The sequence below is a fragment of the Geotrypetes seraphini genome, chromosome 3, assembly GCF_902459505.1.
Source record: "Geotrypetes seraphini chromosome 3, aGeoSer1.1, whole genome shotgun sequence".
NCBI lineage: Eukaryota > Metazoa > Chordata > Amphibia > Gymnophiona > Dermophiidae > Geotrypetes > Geotrypetes seraphini.
This window is the reverse complement of record NC_047086.1, coordinates 347,940,859-347,959,327: the sequence shown is the minus strand read 5'-3', so window position 1 is coordinate 347,959,327 and position 18,469 is coordinate 347,940,859. Positions and strand designations below refer to the sequence as shown.

Here is an 18,469-nt window from a genome sequence, read left to right as displayed (position 1 = left end):
AGGACATAGGAAGGAGGCACTGGGGCACTAGGGACATGGGAAGTGGCACTAAGGACATGGGAATGAGGCACTGAGGCCACTAAAGACATAGGAAAGGGGCACTAAGGACATGTAAATGAGGCACTGGGGGCACTAAGGACATAGGAAGGGGCACTAAGGACATGGGAAGGAAGGAGGGAGGGAATAGAAATGGACAATTGTTGGGCCTGAGTGCAGAAAGAAAGGATACACAGTCAGAAGGAAACGCAACCAGAGACTCATGAAATCACCAGACAGCAAAGGTAGGATATTTTCTTTTCAATTTAGTGATCAAAACGTGTCAGTTTTGAGAATTTATATCTGCTGTCTATATTTTGCACTATATTTGTCTATTTTTCTATAGTTACTGAGGTAACATTGCATATTTTAAACTCCTCTGCCTTGACATCTTTGAAACCCCCAAATATAAATGATAATTAACATTTTCTCTGCGTATAGTGTGCTTTGTACTTTTTTAAAATTTTATGGTTACCATTATGAATGATATGTGTACATGAAAAATTGGTGGTGGGATTGGGGGCGGGGCTAGGGCAGCATTGGGGGAGGGACTGACAATTAATAGATGTCCCCTTTTGATGAAAAAATAATAATTAGTCACGTTACCCATACCTCTAGTTATTTACCGCCACGAGCAACAACTTGATGAAATGCAGACTGAGGATATGAAGGTTTCATTTTCTTTGGTCGGAAATAGCATGGCCTTTGATTTGCTGATGTTGAGGGAAAGTAAATTATTGGAAAGCCAGTTACCGATAAGGTCATGTTTAGATTTAGAGGGAAACAAAACTGCAGTTGGAGAAAGAGACGGAACTAAGGAGGTTGGAGGCTGAGAAAGGACATGAATGGATTTCAGACTTAGGAATTCTATGTAAAGCACTACAAATAAACCTTGCAGAATTTTAAAATATGGTGCGCAGAATTTTCAGGGTGTTGTTTTTTTTTTAGAATTCTGTCAGGAGTAAATTTTCTTATCCCTCTTTTTCCTTCATACATCTGATGAAGTAGACTTTGGATAAATTGGTTAATTTATCCTCTGTCAGTGTTATAAGCTGGACCCAGTTTGTTTTCTTGTGTCAAGAGAATATGTCCAGTGCTAAAAAGCTTGCTTTTGTTTCTGATTGTACCAGTGGTGTAGCCATGAGTAGGATGAGGCCTGCCCCGCTCCCAAAATTGCACACCATCTGTTGCTATGGCTGCTAGGGGTTCCAAACCCACTCACTAATGGAAAAGTTCCTCCAGCACCTTCCTGGTAGTTAGCAATACAGGAGTCGTTGCTATACCACATCCCCCCCTTCCCCATGCTTAGATTTCATGCATGTACAAAAAACAACATATGGGGGGAGGCCGGTGCAAAAGTGGCTCTTTCCATGGGTCACTAAAAACTGAGCGTGTATGAAGTAGAGCTATCTGATTCGGAAACATATTTTTCGAATTGATTTTGCCAGTTGAATCTGGGTTTTTTTGGGTTGTTTTTTTTTTTTTTTTACATGATTCAATTTGCTTTCTATGATATAGCTTTAAAATTAGATGATGGGTTTATTTTTCAGCCCCTTCACCCACCCCACCCCTGTTTGCTCTCTCCAACCCCCATGCTGGCGCTGTCAAGTGTAAACAAAACAAACACTGTTGGGTCCTAGCTGACACTCACTGTCTTAACACCAGTTGTGGCAGGATACACATTTCAGATCTGATGTATTATAATCACAAAATAGAAAATAAAATTATTTTTTCTACCTTTTGTTGTCTGGTTGTTTTATTATTCAAATCATGTTGGTCCCAGGCTCTGGTTTCTGTTTGTCTTCTGTTAACTTGCTTGCCAAGGCCTTTTGCCCATTTGACATTTTCTTCTTTCTCTATGCCAGGGGTAGGGAACTCCGGTCATCGAGAGCCGTATTCCAGTCTGGTTTTCAGGATTTCCCCAATGACTATGCATGAGATCTATTTGTATGCACTGCTTTCAATGCATATTCATTGGGGAAATCCTGAAAACCTGACTGGAATACGGCTCTCGAAGACCGGAGTTCCCTACCCCTGCTCTATGCTCACCATCCATCTTCCATCTCTGTACCGTCCCTTCCCTTCTCTCTCCTCCTCCCTGCAGGTCCAGCACTCCCCAAGGGTGAGGAAAAATTAAGGAAAAATTTCTGCCTATCCCTCTTTTCATCTCCTCCTCTGCCCCCAGCTACCCCTGGCAGTTTGTGAGGAGCCAACACTCTCTTTCTCTTCACTTCTCACCAGCTTTATCCTCAGCCAGTCAAACCGCCCCACCCCCATGGGTCCATGATCTCTCTCCCTCCATGGCCTCCCCTCCAGCTTCCAGCTCCCCCCCCCTCAATGTGGCCATTAGCACGTGAGCCCTCTTTGTCATCTATTCAGTAAACATTGAAAGTTCCCGCACTAAACATATGCTAATCAGTTACCGCGTGCCAGTGCCCGTTTGCTAACCAATTAATGCAGGTACACCTACTCTCTGCCCTCCAACATGCCCCTGAGCTAAAATATAACATGTATTTTTTAGCACATGGGAAGTGTGCGCCTAGCACATGGGAAGTGTGCGCCGAGCCTGCTCTTGAGCAAATACCACTAGCACCATTGTAGGCAGCGGTAGACAAGAGTTAGTGTTTACTGTCACTTAGTAAAAGAACCCTCCAGATTTGTTAAGGGTGATGAAAATTTGGAGTAGTTCCAAAAGAAGGTTCATAGCATCCGATCCCAAACCTGAGTTCCACTGAACTGAAAGTGCAAATGAGCAGGAGGAAACTTCGGCAAGAATCCCAGATATGTTCTCAATCACGTACTGTGTTTTCCAAGAGCAAAGATTCTTTGTTCTTCCTCCAGCTTTTCATCTTGAACAAGCAAGTTCTGCGTATTCATATTTTTGTTTATTTTTTTCTTGGAATAAGCTTCCTCTCTTCTGTAGATTTAGTGATGATTTGGGGGGTTTAGGAAAGTTTTTAAATTAAGGGTTATGGGATTTTTTTAGGAGAACCGGTGATATGCTATTTTTTTTTCAAAATGATTCATGTGATTTTCACAAAATTATTTAAATTTTATTAAGGTTTTATGATTGTATTTTTTATTTCTAGAATTTTATGTTCATGGATATTGGCTTCGTTTGTTTTGTCTTTTTGTAACCAGTTCTGGGCTCTAATGGGAGGACAGGCTAAACATATAAATACCGTAAATAAACACAGTTACCGAGTTTCCCTGAAAATAAGGCCTATCCCGAAAATAAGCCCTAGCATGGTTTTCGGGGTAGGTCTTAATATAAACCCTACCCCCGAAAATAAGCCATAGTCGTAGGCAGCCGCGCTTCCCCCACCCTGCCCCCGTCATGCAGCTGAACTGCCGAACCTCCGCTGACCCTCCATCCTTCCCTCCCAACTGATCCCCGCTGACCGTGACCATAAATACCTTGCTGCAGAGGAGCGTCGGGTAAGCAGCACTCACAGGTTGCTTTGCGGCCTTCTCACTGGGACCATCTGTATACTGATGTCATCATCAGTACACAGACGACCCCAGCAAGAAGGCTGTGAAGCAGCCTGTGAGTGCTGCTGGCCCGACGCTCTTCTGCAGCAAGGTATTTATGGTCGCGGTTGGCAGGGATAGGTTGGGAGAGAAGGATGGAGGGTCAGCGGCGGTTCGGATGCGTGGCAGGTGCTTAAGGGTTCTGCTGCACGAGGGATGGCAGGGAGGGAAGGATGGAAGCTGGGCAAGGGTTCTGCTGCACAGGAGGATGGGAGGGAGGGAAGGATTGAAGCTGGGCAAAGGGTTCTGCTGCACAGGGGGATGGCAGGGATGGAGAGATAGAAAGATGCTGCAGAGGGAAGGCACAAGGGGATGGGTGAAAGGAGAGGAAAGATGTTGCACATGTGGGAGAAAGCAAAGAGGAAGAATTGGGGTGAAGGAGAGGAAGGGGGAGATGAATCATATACATGAAAAAAATAATCCCTACCCCAAAATAAGAACTAGTGCCTTTTTTGGGCCCCAAAAGAATATAAGACACTGTCTTATTTTTGGGGAAACATGGTATTTCTTCTTGTCCACCTGTGTCATACACAACAGCAGTTACACTGCTGAAAATTTTGGGGTTGGCTATGGGGAGAGGTCTAAAATAAAATCAGGTGCAACTTTTGAGTGATTTATAGGGTGGCTTACTACATATCTTCCTGTCTAAACCCCTCTCCCCACACAATATTCCTTTTAAGTTTAGTTGTCAGTAAAATGATGAAATGGTTTAATTCACCTTTTCTCTCCTTATTAGGGTCTATCCAATTAAAGATGTCCCTCTGGAGACCAAAAGACTCACTGATTGGTTATACCAGCGATTTGCTGAGAAAGAAGAGCTGTTGTCACATTTTTACGAAACAGGTAGACAAATCCATACAGAAATATCATTTACACTAGTGTTTAAGCCCGTTACATTAACGGGTGCTAGAATATATGCCTGTCTGTCTGTCTTTATTTATGTCTCTCTCCCTGCTCCTGTCTCTTTCTTCCTTTCTTTCTGTCTCTCTCCCTCCTGCTATTTTTCTTTCTCTCTCCCTGGCACCCTTTGTCTGTCTGTCTTTCTTTCTGTCTGTCTCTCTGGTCCCCTGTCTGTCTTTATTTCTGTCTCTCTCTCTCCCTGGCCTCCTTTGTCTGTCTGTATTTCTTTCTGTCTCTCTCCCCCCCCACACACACACTTTCCTTTGCAGAAGCAGCAGCGGTATTTCCCTTCCCCTCCAGGTCCCTGTGAAGTAGTAGCAGCATTTTCCCACAACCCCTATTCCCTTCTCTCCCCCCCCCCCCACTTTCCTTTGCAGAAGCAGCAGTGATATTTCTCTTCTCCAGATCCCTGTGAAGTAGTAGCAGCATTTCCCCCCCCATTCCCTTCTCTCCCCCCCCCCACTTTCCTTTGCAGAAGCAGCAGCGGTATTTCCCTTCCCCTCCAGGTCCCCCACAGATATAAATGTCTGGCAACTTCTTTCTCGCCTAGGAGATCTAAAATTGAAAAGATTCTCATGTAAAATTGAAAAGAATACTCATGTAAAACCCTTAGCAGAGGGTTTTACATGAGTATAATCAAACTTCATATATAATCACCTTCACAGTTTCCGTCATGGGGTGATGTCACATTCCTAATGTTTCTCTTTCTCCACTTATAAATTCTCTTTGCTGCCACAAATGCAGGACTCTACTTTTTGGCGATCGTGGTGGCTGATCCTTCTCTTCAGAGCAGTTTGCGATGGTGGCCGGCTTTAGCGAACCTCGCAGGCCGCTCTCCAACTCGGTAGCACGTTTCCTCTGACGCGATCCCATGCGTCCGAGGGACATTCGATGAAGTTACAGGGAAATACTTTTAAAACCAATAGGAGGAATTATTTTTTACTCAGAGAATAGTTAAGCTCTGGAATGCATTGCCAGAGGATATGGTAAGAGCGGTTAATGTAGCTGGTTTTAAAAAAGTTTGGACACGTTCCTGGAGGAAAAATCCATAAACTGCTGAGACAGACATGGGAGAAGCCACTGCTTGCCCTGGATCGGTGGCATGGAATGCTCTACTATTTGGGTTTTTGACAGGTACTTGTGACTTGAATTGGCTTCCGTGAAGACAGGATACTGGGCTAGATGGACCATTGGTCTGATCCAGTAAGACTGTTCTTATGTGCCGTCAATGATCGTTTCATGGCTAACAGCACCACTTCTGCAGGGTCACAAAACCAATATAGCTATCCAACCAATTGGTGATTGCTTCCTCTGCAGAAGAAGATGGAGAGGAAGGGGATCAAACTCCTCTCGTATGAGGAAAGACTGAAAAGGTTAGGGTTCTTCAGCTTGGAAAAGAGACAGCTGAGGGGAGATATGATTGCAAAATCCTGAATGGAGTATAACGGGTACAAGTGGATCGATTTTTCACTCCGTCAGAAATTACAAAGACTAGGGGACATTCGATGAAGTTGCAGGGAAATACTTTTAAAACTAACAGAAGGAAATATTTTTTCACTTAGAGAATAGTTAAGCTCTGGAACACATTGCCAGAGATTGTGGTAAGAGCGGATAGCGTAGCTGGTTTTAAGAAAGGTTTGGACAATTTCCTGAAGGGGAAAAGTCCATAGTCTGTTATTGAGAAAGACATTGAGGAAGCCATTGCTTGCCCTAGATCGGTAGCATGGAATTTTGCTACTTTTTGGGTTTTGGCCATGTACTAGTGACCTGGATTGGCAACCGTGAGAACGGGCTACTGGGCTTGATGGACCATTGGTCACAGCTTCTACCAACAAATTTCTAGAGCTTAATTATGTGCTGCATGAGACAAACTTTCTACCATTTGTTTTCATTGTGCACTCATTAGTTTCATGGAGTATCTTCTTGTTTTTGCTGTTTGACAGGGACAGTTTCTGCACAGCAATTTAAGCCAAGTTCGCTTCTCTAACAGTAGCCAAATACCAAGAAATGTGTGTGTGTGTAAATATATGAATATTTTCCCTTTGGTATAAATTAGGCAAACAGTTTTGGTCCAATCTATTTATATTATCCCGGTTAGATTATTGTAACTCCATTTATCTTGGCATCGCTAAGAACTGCCTTCAAATACTACAATTGATTTGGAATACCGCCGTAAAGTTGATCTATGGAAAGAGCAAATTCGACCATGTGACTCCTTTGCTTTTCTCTCTCCATTGGCTCCCGGTTTATTTTAGAATTCAGATTAAGTGTTTATGTATTGTTTTTAAGATTTTACATGGTATCTTTGCTCCTCTTGTTCCTCTGCTATGGAATGTTTATAGATTTTCATATGCGAGAGGCATTCATCGATTTAAACTTTCTCTTCCTTCTAAGAAAGGAATCCAAGGCGTTAAGAATTTTAGCAGCTCTCCGGCGTTTAAATTTCCCCAACTATGGAATGAACTTCCCCTAATTTTGAGGTGTCCCAGTTCCTTCCAACTCTTCCGTAAACTTCTAAAAACTTTTTTATTCGCTAAACATCTTGAAAACTAATTCTTGTATTTCAGTTTACTTAATTTTTTTTAATTTATTGTTAACTACGTCGAGCTTCCTTTGGTTGAAGACCCGGTATATAAGGTTAAGTTTTAGTTTAGTTTGGTATAAAATTATCTTTTTTTTTGGGGGGGGGGAACTGAATAAAGCAGCCACACAAGCATAAACCACAGCAATCTTATTTTTATGCTTGAACAGACAGCTCTGTGAGAGAGCTTCAAACTGGAGCATAGACACCAATAGTCTCTGAACAGCAGGAACCTTAAATGCCTCCTGCTCTCACAAACACACTGCAGTGGAAGAGGAAGGCCAAATGTGGCAAGGGCCCATGAGGGCTGCGCGAGTGCCTTGCTTCTTTGTACAGATTGAGGTTATTTAATTACATTCCAGGAAGAGGAGCCGAGCCATGAGAGGTTTGTCAGGAAATGAGATCCAAATAAAAAGTCTCAGATTCCCAAAGGCTCTGATTATTTCACTGCTACAGCCCCTGGAGTGAGTTCGGCAGTTAATTAATAAATAAATAATTCCCAGGTAACAGTAATTGCTAAAAGTGGCATTGGCAGTGTTGATCTCAGTACAGACTTAAGAAAAAGAATTGCAGAGTATTCCAGGTTGAGAATAGAAAATTGCAGGAAAGTAGCTTGATCACGGTGCACCTGAACTGACAACTTACATATCATTCCCAGGTCTGAGAAAGTGCCTCTCTCCCCTTGCTAAGAGGCTGTTTGAATCATTTGCTTCTTCTTCAAGAACAATGTAAACGTAATTCTGTCCTTCTGTATGTCTGCCAGAATTAACACAATGTGCTCTTAACCTACCAGTGGTGCTACTTTCTCTTCTGAAGTATTTACAGAGCCTAACAGCCCAACTTCAGAAGGCACACACCGTGCATAGATATGCAAAGTTCTGCACAGCATAGTAACATATAACATAGTAGATGACGGCAGATAAAGACCCGAATGGTCCATCCAGTCTGCCCAACCTGATTCAATTTAAAAATTTTTTTTTTTTTTTTCCTTCTTAGCTATTTCTGGGCGAGAATCCAAAGCTTTACCCGGTACTGTGCTTGGGTTCCAACTGCCGAAATCTCTGTTAAGACTTACTCCAGCCCATCTACACCCTCCCAGCCATTGAAGCCCTCCCCTGCCCATCCTCCTCCAAACGGCCATACACAGACACAGACCGTACAAGTCTGCCCAGTAACTGGCCTAGTTCAATCTTTAATATTATTTTCTGATTCTAAATCTTCTGTGTTCATCCCATGCTTCTTTGAACTCAGTCACAGTTTTACTCTCCACCACCTCTCCCGGGAGCGCATTCCAGGCATCCACCACCCTCTCCGTAAAGTAGAATTTCCTAACATTGCCCCTGAATCTACCACCCCTCAACCTCAAATTATGTCCTCTGGTTTTACCATTTTCCTTTCTCTGGAAAAGATTTTGTTCTACGTTAATACCCTTTAAGTATTTGAACGTCTGAATCATATCTCCCCTGTCTCTCCTTTCCTCTAGGGTATACATATTCAGGGCTTCCAGTCTCTCCTCATATGTCTTCTGGTGCAAGCCTCCTATCATTTTCGTCGCCCTCCTCTGGACCGCCTCAAGTCTTCTTACGTCTTTCGCCAGATACGGTCTCCAAAACTGAACACAATACTCCAAGTGGGGCCTCACCAATGACCTGTACAGGGGCATCAACACCTTCTTTCTTCTACTGACTACGCCTCTCTTTATACAGCCCAGAATCCTTCTGGCAGCAGCCACTGCCTTGTCACACTGTTTTTTCACCTTTAGATCTTCGGACACTATCACCCCGAGGTCCCTCTCCCCGTCCGTGCATATCAGCTTCTCTCCTCCCAGCATATACGGTTCCTTCCTATTATTAATCCCCAAATGCATTACTCTGCATTTCTTTGCATTGAATTTTAGTTGCCAGGCATTAGACCATTCCTCTAACTTTTGCAGATCCTTTTTCATATTTTCCACTCCCTCTTCGGTGTCTACTCTGTTACAAATCTTGGTATCATCTGCAAAAAGGCACACTTTTCCTTCTAACCCTTCAGCAATGTCACTTACATACATTGAACAGGATTGGCCCCAGCACCGAACCCTGAGGGACTCCACTAGTCACCTTTCCTTCCTTCGAGCGACTTCCATTAACCACCACCCTCTGGCGTCTGTCCGACAGCCAGTTTCTGACCCAGTTCACCACTTTGGGTCCTAACTTTAGCCCTTCAAGTTTGTTCAACAGCCTCCTATGAGGAACTGTATCAAAGGCTTTGCTGAAATCCAAATAAATTACATCTAGCATATGTCCTCGATCCAGCTCTCTGGTCACCCAATCAAAAAATTCAATCAGGTTCGTTTGGCACGATTTACCTTTTGTAAAGCCATGTTGCCTCGGATCCTGTAACCCATTAGATTCAAGGAAATACACTATCCTTTCTTTCAGCAACACTTCCATTATTTTTCCAACAACTGAAGTGAGGCTCACCGGCCTGTAGTTTCCTGCTTCATCCCTGTGACCACTTTTATGAATAGGGACCACATCCGCTCTCCTCTAATCCCCAGGAATCACTCCCGTCTCCAGAGATTTGTTGAACAAGTCTTTAATAGGACTCGCCAGAACCTCTCTGAGTTCCCTTAGTATCCTGGGATGGATCCCGTCTGGTCCCATCGCTTTGTCCACCTTCAGTTTTTCAAGTTGCTCATAAACACCCTCCTCCGTGAACGGCGCAGAATCTACTCCATTTTCTCGTGTAACTTTGCCGGACAATCTCGGTCCTTCTCCAGGATTTTCTTCTGTGAACACAGAACAGAAGTATTTGTTTAGCACATTTGCTTTCTCCTCATCACTCTCCACATATTTGTTCCCAGCATCTTTTAGCCTAGCAATTCCATTTTTTATCTTCCTCCTTTCACTAATATATCTGAAAAAATTTTTATCTCCCTTTTTTACATTTTTAGCCATTTGTTCTTCCGCCTGTGCCTTCGCCAAACGTATCTCTCTCTTGGCTTCTTTCAGTTTCACCCTGTAGTCCTTTCTGCTCTCCTCTTCTTGGGTTTTTTTATATTTCATGAACGCCAACTCTTTCGCCTTTATTTTCTCAGCCACTAGGTTGGAGAACCATATCGGCTTCCTTTTTCTTTTGTTTTTATTGATTTTCTTCACATAAAGGTCCGTAGCCATTTTTATCGCTCCTTTCAGCTTAGACCACTGTCTTTCCACTTCTCTTATGTCCTCCCATCCTAACAGCTCTTTCTTCAGGTACTTTCCCATTGCATTAAAGTCCGTACGTTTGAAATCTAGGACTTTAAGTATCGTGCGGCCGCTCTCCACTTTAGCCGTTATATCAAACCAAACCGTTTGATGATCGCTACTACCCAGGTGAGCACCCACTCGAACATTAGAGATACTCTCTCCGTTTGTGAGGACCAGATCCAATATCGCTTTTTCCCTTGTGGGTTCCGTCACCATTTGTCTGAGCAGAGCCTCTTGAAAGGCATCCACAATCTCCCTACTTCTTTCCGATTCCGCAGACGGAACATTCCAGTCCGCATCCGGCAGGTTGAAATCTCCCAACAGCAGAACCTCCTCTTTCCTTCCAAACTTTTGGATATCCACAATCAGATCCTTATCAATTTGCTGCGATTGAGTCGGAGGTCTGCAGCATTAAAGATGTATAGAAATGCTCTTTTTGCATATTGTTTGTCCTTACTGTTCCGCCTTTATTACAAGAGAATGTGGCACAGTGTTTAAAGCTACAGCTTCAGCACCCTGAGGATGTGGGTCCAAACTAGAAAATGACACGGGAACCGTTTGCTGCGGTAAACCACGGGTCACCGCAGTAAATCCGCAGGAATGGAGACATTTGCAGCTGGTTTACCGCAGGAATGGGGGCAAGACCTTTCACTGCCCCGTGGCAATGGGGACAAGACCTTTTACCGCCCTGTGGGAGCTGTGAAAAGTCTTACTCCTGTGGTAAAAAAAATTGCGCCCGTGTCAGACTCAGCATCTTCTCCCCAGCTCCTCTTGCACCTATTTTACCTTCAGGAGCCAGCCATGCCACGATGAAGACAGAAGGAACCTAAAACCAAAGCCTAAGACCAATGTGATTTGAAGAATAAAATTACCAGACAACAAAAAGAAAAAAAATAAATTTATTTTATATTTTGTGATTAGAATATTTCAGATTTGAAATATGTATCCTGCTAGAGCTGGTATTAGACATAACTGGGGACCGCAAAGTCCAGGCTGTGCTTCTTTAGCTTCCAGCTGGCTTAGGGCTCTCTCTCTGACCAGGGGGCAGTTGCCCTAGTTGCACTCCCCTAACATTATTCTTGCCATGTGCGACTAAGGTATTCCGTTAGCTTGATATTTCTATGATACATTCTATAGTAATTTGGTTTGTTCAGTTTTCACAATAGTGAAGGGGATATTTGTGAAAGGGAGGGGAGATGGGTTTTGTTGAACCTTGCTCTGTTTTATTTGTGTATATAAAATGACAACTGTCAGAGGAGAAGCTTCTCCCACACACATGCGACTGCAGGGCGGCACAGGCAGGCTTCGCCGGCATCAGTTTCTTTTCTAAAGCGCCCTGAAGGTAAGGGGGAGGAAGGGAGATAGATTTGGCCGGAGGGAGGGAAGGGAAGGGGCCGCACGTGCGATTGGTGACCGTGTGCCTTCCCTCCCTTAAGTTTCTTTACGCTGCAAAGGTAAGGGGGAGGGAGATTCTCAGCCCACTGAAGGGCGGTGAGGTGGCAAGAGGGAAGGTTGGATGCTGCGGGGACGGGGCGGTGAAGGGGACGGTGGTCCGGTGATGGGGAAGTGACGTGGACAGATTTTTTTCCTCGTTTCATTCTCTAGTTCAAACCCACGCTGCTCCTTGTCACCCTTGGCAAGTCACTTAATCTCCCCATTGCCCCTGGTACATTAGATAGATTGTGAGCCCCCCAGGACAGACAGGGAAAAATGCTTGAGTGGCTGAATAAATTCATGTAAACCATTCTGAGCTCCCTTGGGAGAACTGTATAGAAAATTTAATGAATGAAAGAAAATCTAAATTGCTCCAGACCAGCAAGTTCTTTAGCCTTTAACAGCCTAAAACAGACCAAGAATACCATGCTGAAAACAAAAACAGTCATAAGCAGTAAAAGTGTACCCTTCCCTCAGCTCCTCGGAGTTCCATTAGTCATGACTGAAACCTTCTAGGTTTGTGCTCTCAAAAAGAAAAAAATACCACCTTACAACATCCTCCTTGAACCGCAAGGTAATGGCGGGATAAAAATCACTGTAATGTATGCAGTATAGCTTGTTAAAACTAGAGCAAGGGTGGGCAACCTTGGTTCTTGAGATAGTGCATGCAAATAGAGCTCATGAATATTCATTGGAGAAATCCTGAAAACCCAACTGGGTTGTGGCCCTCAAAGCCCAAAGTTGCCCATTCTTGAATTAGAGAATTAACTTATGGATTATGAATTAATGGAAACAAAATTATTTAGAAGTATTTTGTGAGACAGAAATAACATGGGAGAGCTTAATAATTTTCTTTGTTTTTTTAAATGGTGAAATATTAACATTTTGTTTGTGTGTCTCTTGATTTGCTGCATTAAAACCAGCATCTCGCTTATTTTTCCAGGCACCTTTCCTCCTCGCCCAAATCAGAAAAGAGCTATTTCCAGGAAGATGATGCTCAGCAATGTGTGGCTATTCCTTGTCCAGTCTTTTGCATTCTTGTCGGGCTTCATGTGGTACTGTATCCTCCAGTATTTTTATGGAAGTCTATTTTAGAAGCTAAACTGAACTCTGAGGATGAGCTGTTGAATTCCACACTCTTACAGGAATACATCATGTTCTTCATGTCAATGTGAATTTCCAGCAGCACAGGAAGACGATGGATTTAAGGGGTTTATTTCTTTGAACCCTTTAGGGAGCTTTTTAAACTCAGAAGTACAGCTCAATATTCTCATGACCTGCTAATGTATTTTTAGGAACGTTGGGTGTTTTGAAAAGGCATATTCCCTCCCATCCCCACCCCTACTCCCACACGCTTAACTAAACAAAAAGTCAGCACTGAATGGGAATAAAGTCACGTAGGGATTGAAGTCACAGCTATCATGGAAGACTTGAAGGCGAAAGAAGTTACATTACCACAGGTAATGCGTGAAATTTTGGCTTGTGCTCTGAAAATGCAGCGGCATTATGTTTGGCCATTAATCTGAGATGCAGCGGAGTAATTTGTCTCCACTGCATGAGCTGGATTGCCTGTCTAACCATCGAGGACCTTTCAGGAGACGTTTTAACACAGTTTGCAGCATTGTTAATGGCTGGCCAATTGTTGCTGCAACAAGGGTGGGCAACCTCGGTCCACAATCTTAAGCGAAGAACCATGCGAGATCCAGTGTTGGACGTTCATTGAGAAGAAAAATCAGCAGTGTCAGAAATGCATTACAAAACCGGAGCCATACCTCTGGTACATCACCCCATCCCTGCTGCATGTAAACCATACAGCACCTGGAGATGGGAGATTGAGAATGTCTCGTTTCCCTGTTTCAGAATGCAATTTCTTCCATTCATAATGAGGATTAGGTTGTTGGTTGTTTTTTTGTTTTCAAATTGCACTTTTTAACATGTGGTTATAAGTGAATCAAATCAATTTGAAACATCAAAAAAATTAAACTTGGTAAGAAGGGGGAGAAATGGAACGCTGAAACAAGCCTCGGAGGTTTACTTTAATGTATGTGCTGATGCTTTTCACTGCCATGTGATACCATGGGCTCCCTGCACAGCCTAATTATGTCCTATAACTCGCAGAGGCTTTGCTTCACGTATTGTCCTGAGCGCCTAACACCATTATGGGGGGACAAATAGAAGGTAGATTCACAACCATGTCATACCAGATGTTTCAATACCTTATTAGACAAGTAGAATAAAGAAGTCACATTCAGTCAGATCATAGGAAGAGACTCATAGAAATTTGAGACGATAGATTTCTTTAGCACATTTCGTCTCCCCCCCCCCCCCCCGGCCACTAATAAAAACTAGCCATGAGCTGCAGATATCTATCACTGATGAGGCAAACAGGAGCACCTTCCATGAATATGCTGTTTATTTCACGTGAGCAGGTGCCTACTTGTTTGTTCCTGGAAGGTGGTGGTGGTCGGCCTCCTTGTATTATGATGTGCAACAGTGATGCAGAGAGAATCAATTGCTTCAGAGTTTATATAGTTATGTAAATGTGTAATCACTATTCACGTGACAGAGTTCAACATTTAATCAATTGTGAGCTCTGTTTCATGGAAAATATTGGTCAGCAAATGAAAAGTTTCATAGTCAAATGACCAGAGAACATTGTGATTTTCCCCAACCTTTCAGATGGAGAATTCTCTGTATAAGAAAGCACTGCAGTTAAATGTGCCCCCCGAGCTACGCACATATGTTTATAAAAGTAGTGATGCTTTCCAAAAGTTGCCCTTAGATATCTTCAAGTTATGAACGATATTTTTTGCTAGAGACATACAAAAGGAAGTTTTCTAGTGTGTTGGATAACCAGCACTTAATGTGAGCTTCAGTTTCCAAATTTATGTTTTCTGTGACTCAGGTCAACATGGAGGGAATTATCCCCTTAAATTTTGCCGAATATATTCAAAAAAGAAAAAAAAATCCCTGCTTTGGGTATTAAACATGGAAACATTTCAATACAACTTCCAAGAGACATCCAGGATGTGTAAACGAACATGTGTTTGACCCTATGTTTAATAGTAACCTTTGTTGGCCACTCTTACAGCAGAACATATTTGACAGTATTATACTTTTAGTATTTGCCTTGCTGAATAAAAAGTGGTGTGCGGTCATGAGAGCACTGTGTTGAATTTGATTGGTTGAGCAGGCAACAGACAGATGCTTCTCGGCCAATCAAATTCAAATCAGTACTGTCAGAGCTTTCAGGGGGTTTGAAGAATCTCCAACCCAAGAGCCTTATTATTTTTTTTTTGTGTGGTTTACTTTCCGTTTGATAAAGTTTGACTGGTTGAGTAGGCTGCCTGCTCAACAAATCAAACTGCATCAAGCAAAAAGAAAAAAAAATTAATAAAGCAGAAGTGGTACTGTAGAGCTGGGGATTCACTGAATCCCCTGAAAGCACTCACTGCACGCCGCTGAGGCTATGAGATGTCCTCATTGGCATGACTACTGTGCATAATCAAATCTTGTGGCTGTGTATTTATTTTAGGCATATTCTGTAACAGAAGAAACATTCCTCTTAGGTAGTAGCATTCTGTCTATCCGTACACTTGCGTATGACTGGATATGACTGAGGGGCATCCCTGTGGCGGCAGCAGGGAGCCACATTTTGATGCCAGCGCTACAACACAGGCCGGGGAATTTTCAGTCCATTCTTTTAGCGGGGAGGGATTCATGATATCAATTTTTTCTTTTAAACGTTTCATTTTTGTAGCTTCCTGGTTGGCTTCTGCTAGTCTCAGATAGAAAAAAACCATGTCAGTATTTCCATAGTTCAGTTGGGAATAAATGAATGTATCACCTTAGTATTGAAGCCTGTGACAGAACAGCTGCTTTGAGCAGAAATAGACCAATTTTTTTCCTTTTGGGCTTGATTTTTTAGCACGATGCCTTTGTGAAGAAGTCCAAAACGATAATGCCTTTTAAGCTTATTTTCTAAAGGCAACCTAGTCACATTATGTGCCTTTTATAAAATAAGCTCCCAGATTCAGGCCCAGATGCACTAAATCCATCAATCGTCACTAAACCTATTTTAACAGCTTTAGTGACGATCGCATTTGCCGACCCAATGCAGAAAACGGCTCACCATGTGTTTTTCTGCATAATCACTTATTAATATTGAAATGCCATGTAAACAGAGCTATTGATGCTCTAACATGGCTTCCCAGTGCACTAAAAAAAGTGATTGCTTTTAGTGATCCAAAAAAAAGCGACTGGTCAAGACCAGTTGCTTACCTGTCTAACCTTTTTTTTTTTAAATGGGCACAGATGCTGTGCATGTTATACATGCACAATATGCCCCATTAGAAAAAAAAAGTAAAAAAAGCACCCCCCTCTGCCTATGACGGCCCAACCTGACAAACCGGCACCTGGAACCGATTCCCCACTCCCATGGCAGTGAAAACAGCAGGAGATATTTCCCACTTCCTCCTGCCATGCTAACCCCCCCCCCACACACACATACACACAATCCCCGTGTGAGAAAAAAATAGCAGGAGGGATGCCCACTCCCTGCTGTCATGATGACCCCCCGCCCCACATGAGAGAAAATATGCAGAAGGGAAGCCCACTCCCTCTTCCAATGGAGGCCCCCCCTTGAACCATCCCTCCCCCACCTAAAAAAAGGCAGGAGGGATGCCCACTCCATCCTGCCACCAGAAGCTCCCCCAAACCCCCCTCCTGTACCTTTTCTGTTGGACGTGAGAGGAAAACACGATCCTTCTAACTTCATGGCCCACTGATCCAAAATGGCAGGTCTTCCCTTGGTGCATCATATGATGCACAGGGTCTTGGGCCCTTCCCCATGCATTACACTGAGGAGGGAAAGCCTGCAATTTAGGATCAGCAGGCCATGAAGGTGGAGGTATCGTGCTTCCCTCTTGCATCCAATAGAAAAGGTATGGGGGGTTGGGGGAGCATCTGGTGGCAGGAGGGAGTGGGCATCCATTCTGCCTTTATAGGGGGGAGAGGCGATGGTTCGAGGAGGGGGCATCCGTTGGCAGGAGGGAGTTGGATTCCCTCCTGACAATTTTCTCTCACATGATAGAGTAGAGTTGCCATGGCAGGAGGGAGTGGACCGGACCTCCTGTCATTTTTTCTCACGCGGATGGGAGGGGATTGGCATGGCAGGATGAAATGGGCATTTTTGCTGCTGTGGGGGGGGTGGGTGTTCATCGTGGAGGGCCGTCATCGGTGGGGGTGCTTTTTTTGGGTCAGATATTGTGTGTGTTACACATGTACAGCATCTGTGCCCATTAAAAAAAAAAAAGGTCTCCTGCTCTGAACAGTTGAGTAGCAGCAGCAGCATGGCAAGGATAAGAGGCACACCTCCCCCACCCTCGTCTCTGCCCCCTTCCGTACCCCTAGTTGTTCACCACCGTGAGCAACAAGAACGTCAGAGTGCTCCTCGCGACCCCATTGTCTCTCCTGCTGATGTTGCTTTCTGCACACAGCACTCAGAAGTGACATCAGCAGGAGAGATGACACGGTCACAAGGAGTATGTTAAAGTTGTTGCTTGTGGCAGTGAACAATTAGGTACAGGGAATGGGAATGGGGTGCGTGGCGAGGGAAAGAATTGGGAAAAGGCGGGGGCGGCGCTTGGTGAGGATCCCTCTCCCTCCGCCTCCCCCCTTTCTACGCCACTGAGTGGCAGGAAGCTGCTTTTGGGGCTTCCCCTGCTTTAACTGTTTGGCCTTTCCCTACCGGCTCTGCACATGTGTGAGAGTCACTCTCACAGCCATCAGTCAGATGGGAGAGACAGGGATTACGATGAATCTCCGTGTGAATCATTTGCATGCAAACCTTTTAGGGCCTCAATAGCTCTTTTTGAATCGGATCGGAGAAATCCACACGATCTTTCTGATCCTCTTTAGTACATCTAGGCCTCAGTCCCAACAGCACACAAATGCCATGGCACAAATTTACACCTTTTCTAGGGAAGGTGTGAAAAGTGTGCAGCCCCCATTCCATGCCCCTAAAAGTGGTCATGCATTTCATAAAAGCACTTTTCTGTATGGAGAAGAGGCTTTATTTGCTGGGAAAACTTTATAAATGATCCCCTTTGAACATTTTGTGAAGAAAAGTAGAGAGCTGCTGAATAACTGAATGGCATGTTTACTGTGAAATGCGCTTTGGATGTGGTCAGGCCTTAGCAGCAGTTCCAAAAGAGAGACTTAATAATAGGGGTGTGTAGTCCAAAACATTTTTTTAGTTTAGTTTCCTGTGTCATTTATGGGAATTTTCTTTCTTTTCTGGGCAATCTTGTCACTATTATTGCTGAAATGGTGCATCCTATTACTCAGAGGGGTTTTCCTGTCTGTACTCTTGTCATCTCGAGACTGAAACTCGTGTGATTAGGCCAATAAATCATAAAAGAGCCTTATTTACTATGCTAACGCATGCTAACTTGTTCAGTACATATTGGAGGCCATTCTACAAATTGGTATGCTTAGTGCCGATTCTAGAATGGCAATAGGACACACCTAACCCATTATAGAATACCAGCACTAATCTGATTGGGCACTGAATTTAGGCAGGTTAATGGCTGGTGTAAGGTGGCACATCTATGTGCTCTTTGCAATGCCTGCAATTGATAATATTCAATAAGTTGTATGCATTGCTAGGCCGAATGTCCATGCCTAGCATGTCCATGCCTAGAAGTCCGGATTTACCCAGACTTGTCCTCTTCTTAGAAGACTGTTCAGGCGTCTG

The 18,469-nt window shown here is 43.7% G+C and overlaps 1 protein-coding gene across 2 annotated transcripts in view; it reads left to right on the top strand.

Annotated features, from left to right (window-relative positions):
• Nucleotides 1-17,059, top strand: part of LPGAT1 (lysophosphatidylglycerol acyltransferase 1) — a 157,090-nt gene extending 140,031 nt beyond the window's left edge. For both annotated transcript variants that reach the window (XM_033938160.1, XM_033938161.1), the window contains exons 7-8: nucleotides 4,304-4,410; nucleotides 12,656-17,059. In XM_033938160.1, the coding sequence (XP_033794051.1) occupies nucleotides 4,304-4,410; nucleotides 12,656-12,807 (259 nt within the window). In that variant the 3' untranslated portion in view covers nucleotides 12,808-17,059. The remainder of the gene's footprint in view (nucleotides 1-4,303; nucleotides 4,411-12,655) is intronic.
• Nucleotides 17,060-18,469: the final 1,410 nt, after the last annotated feature.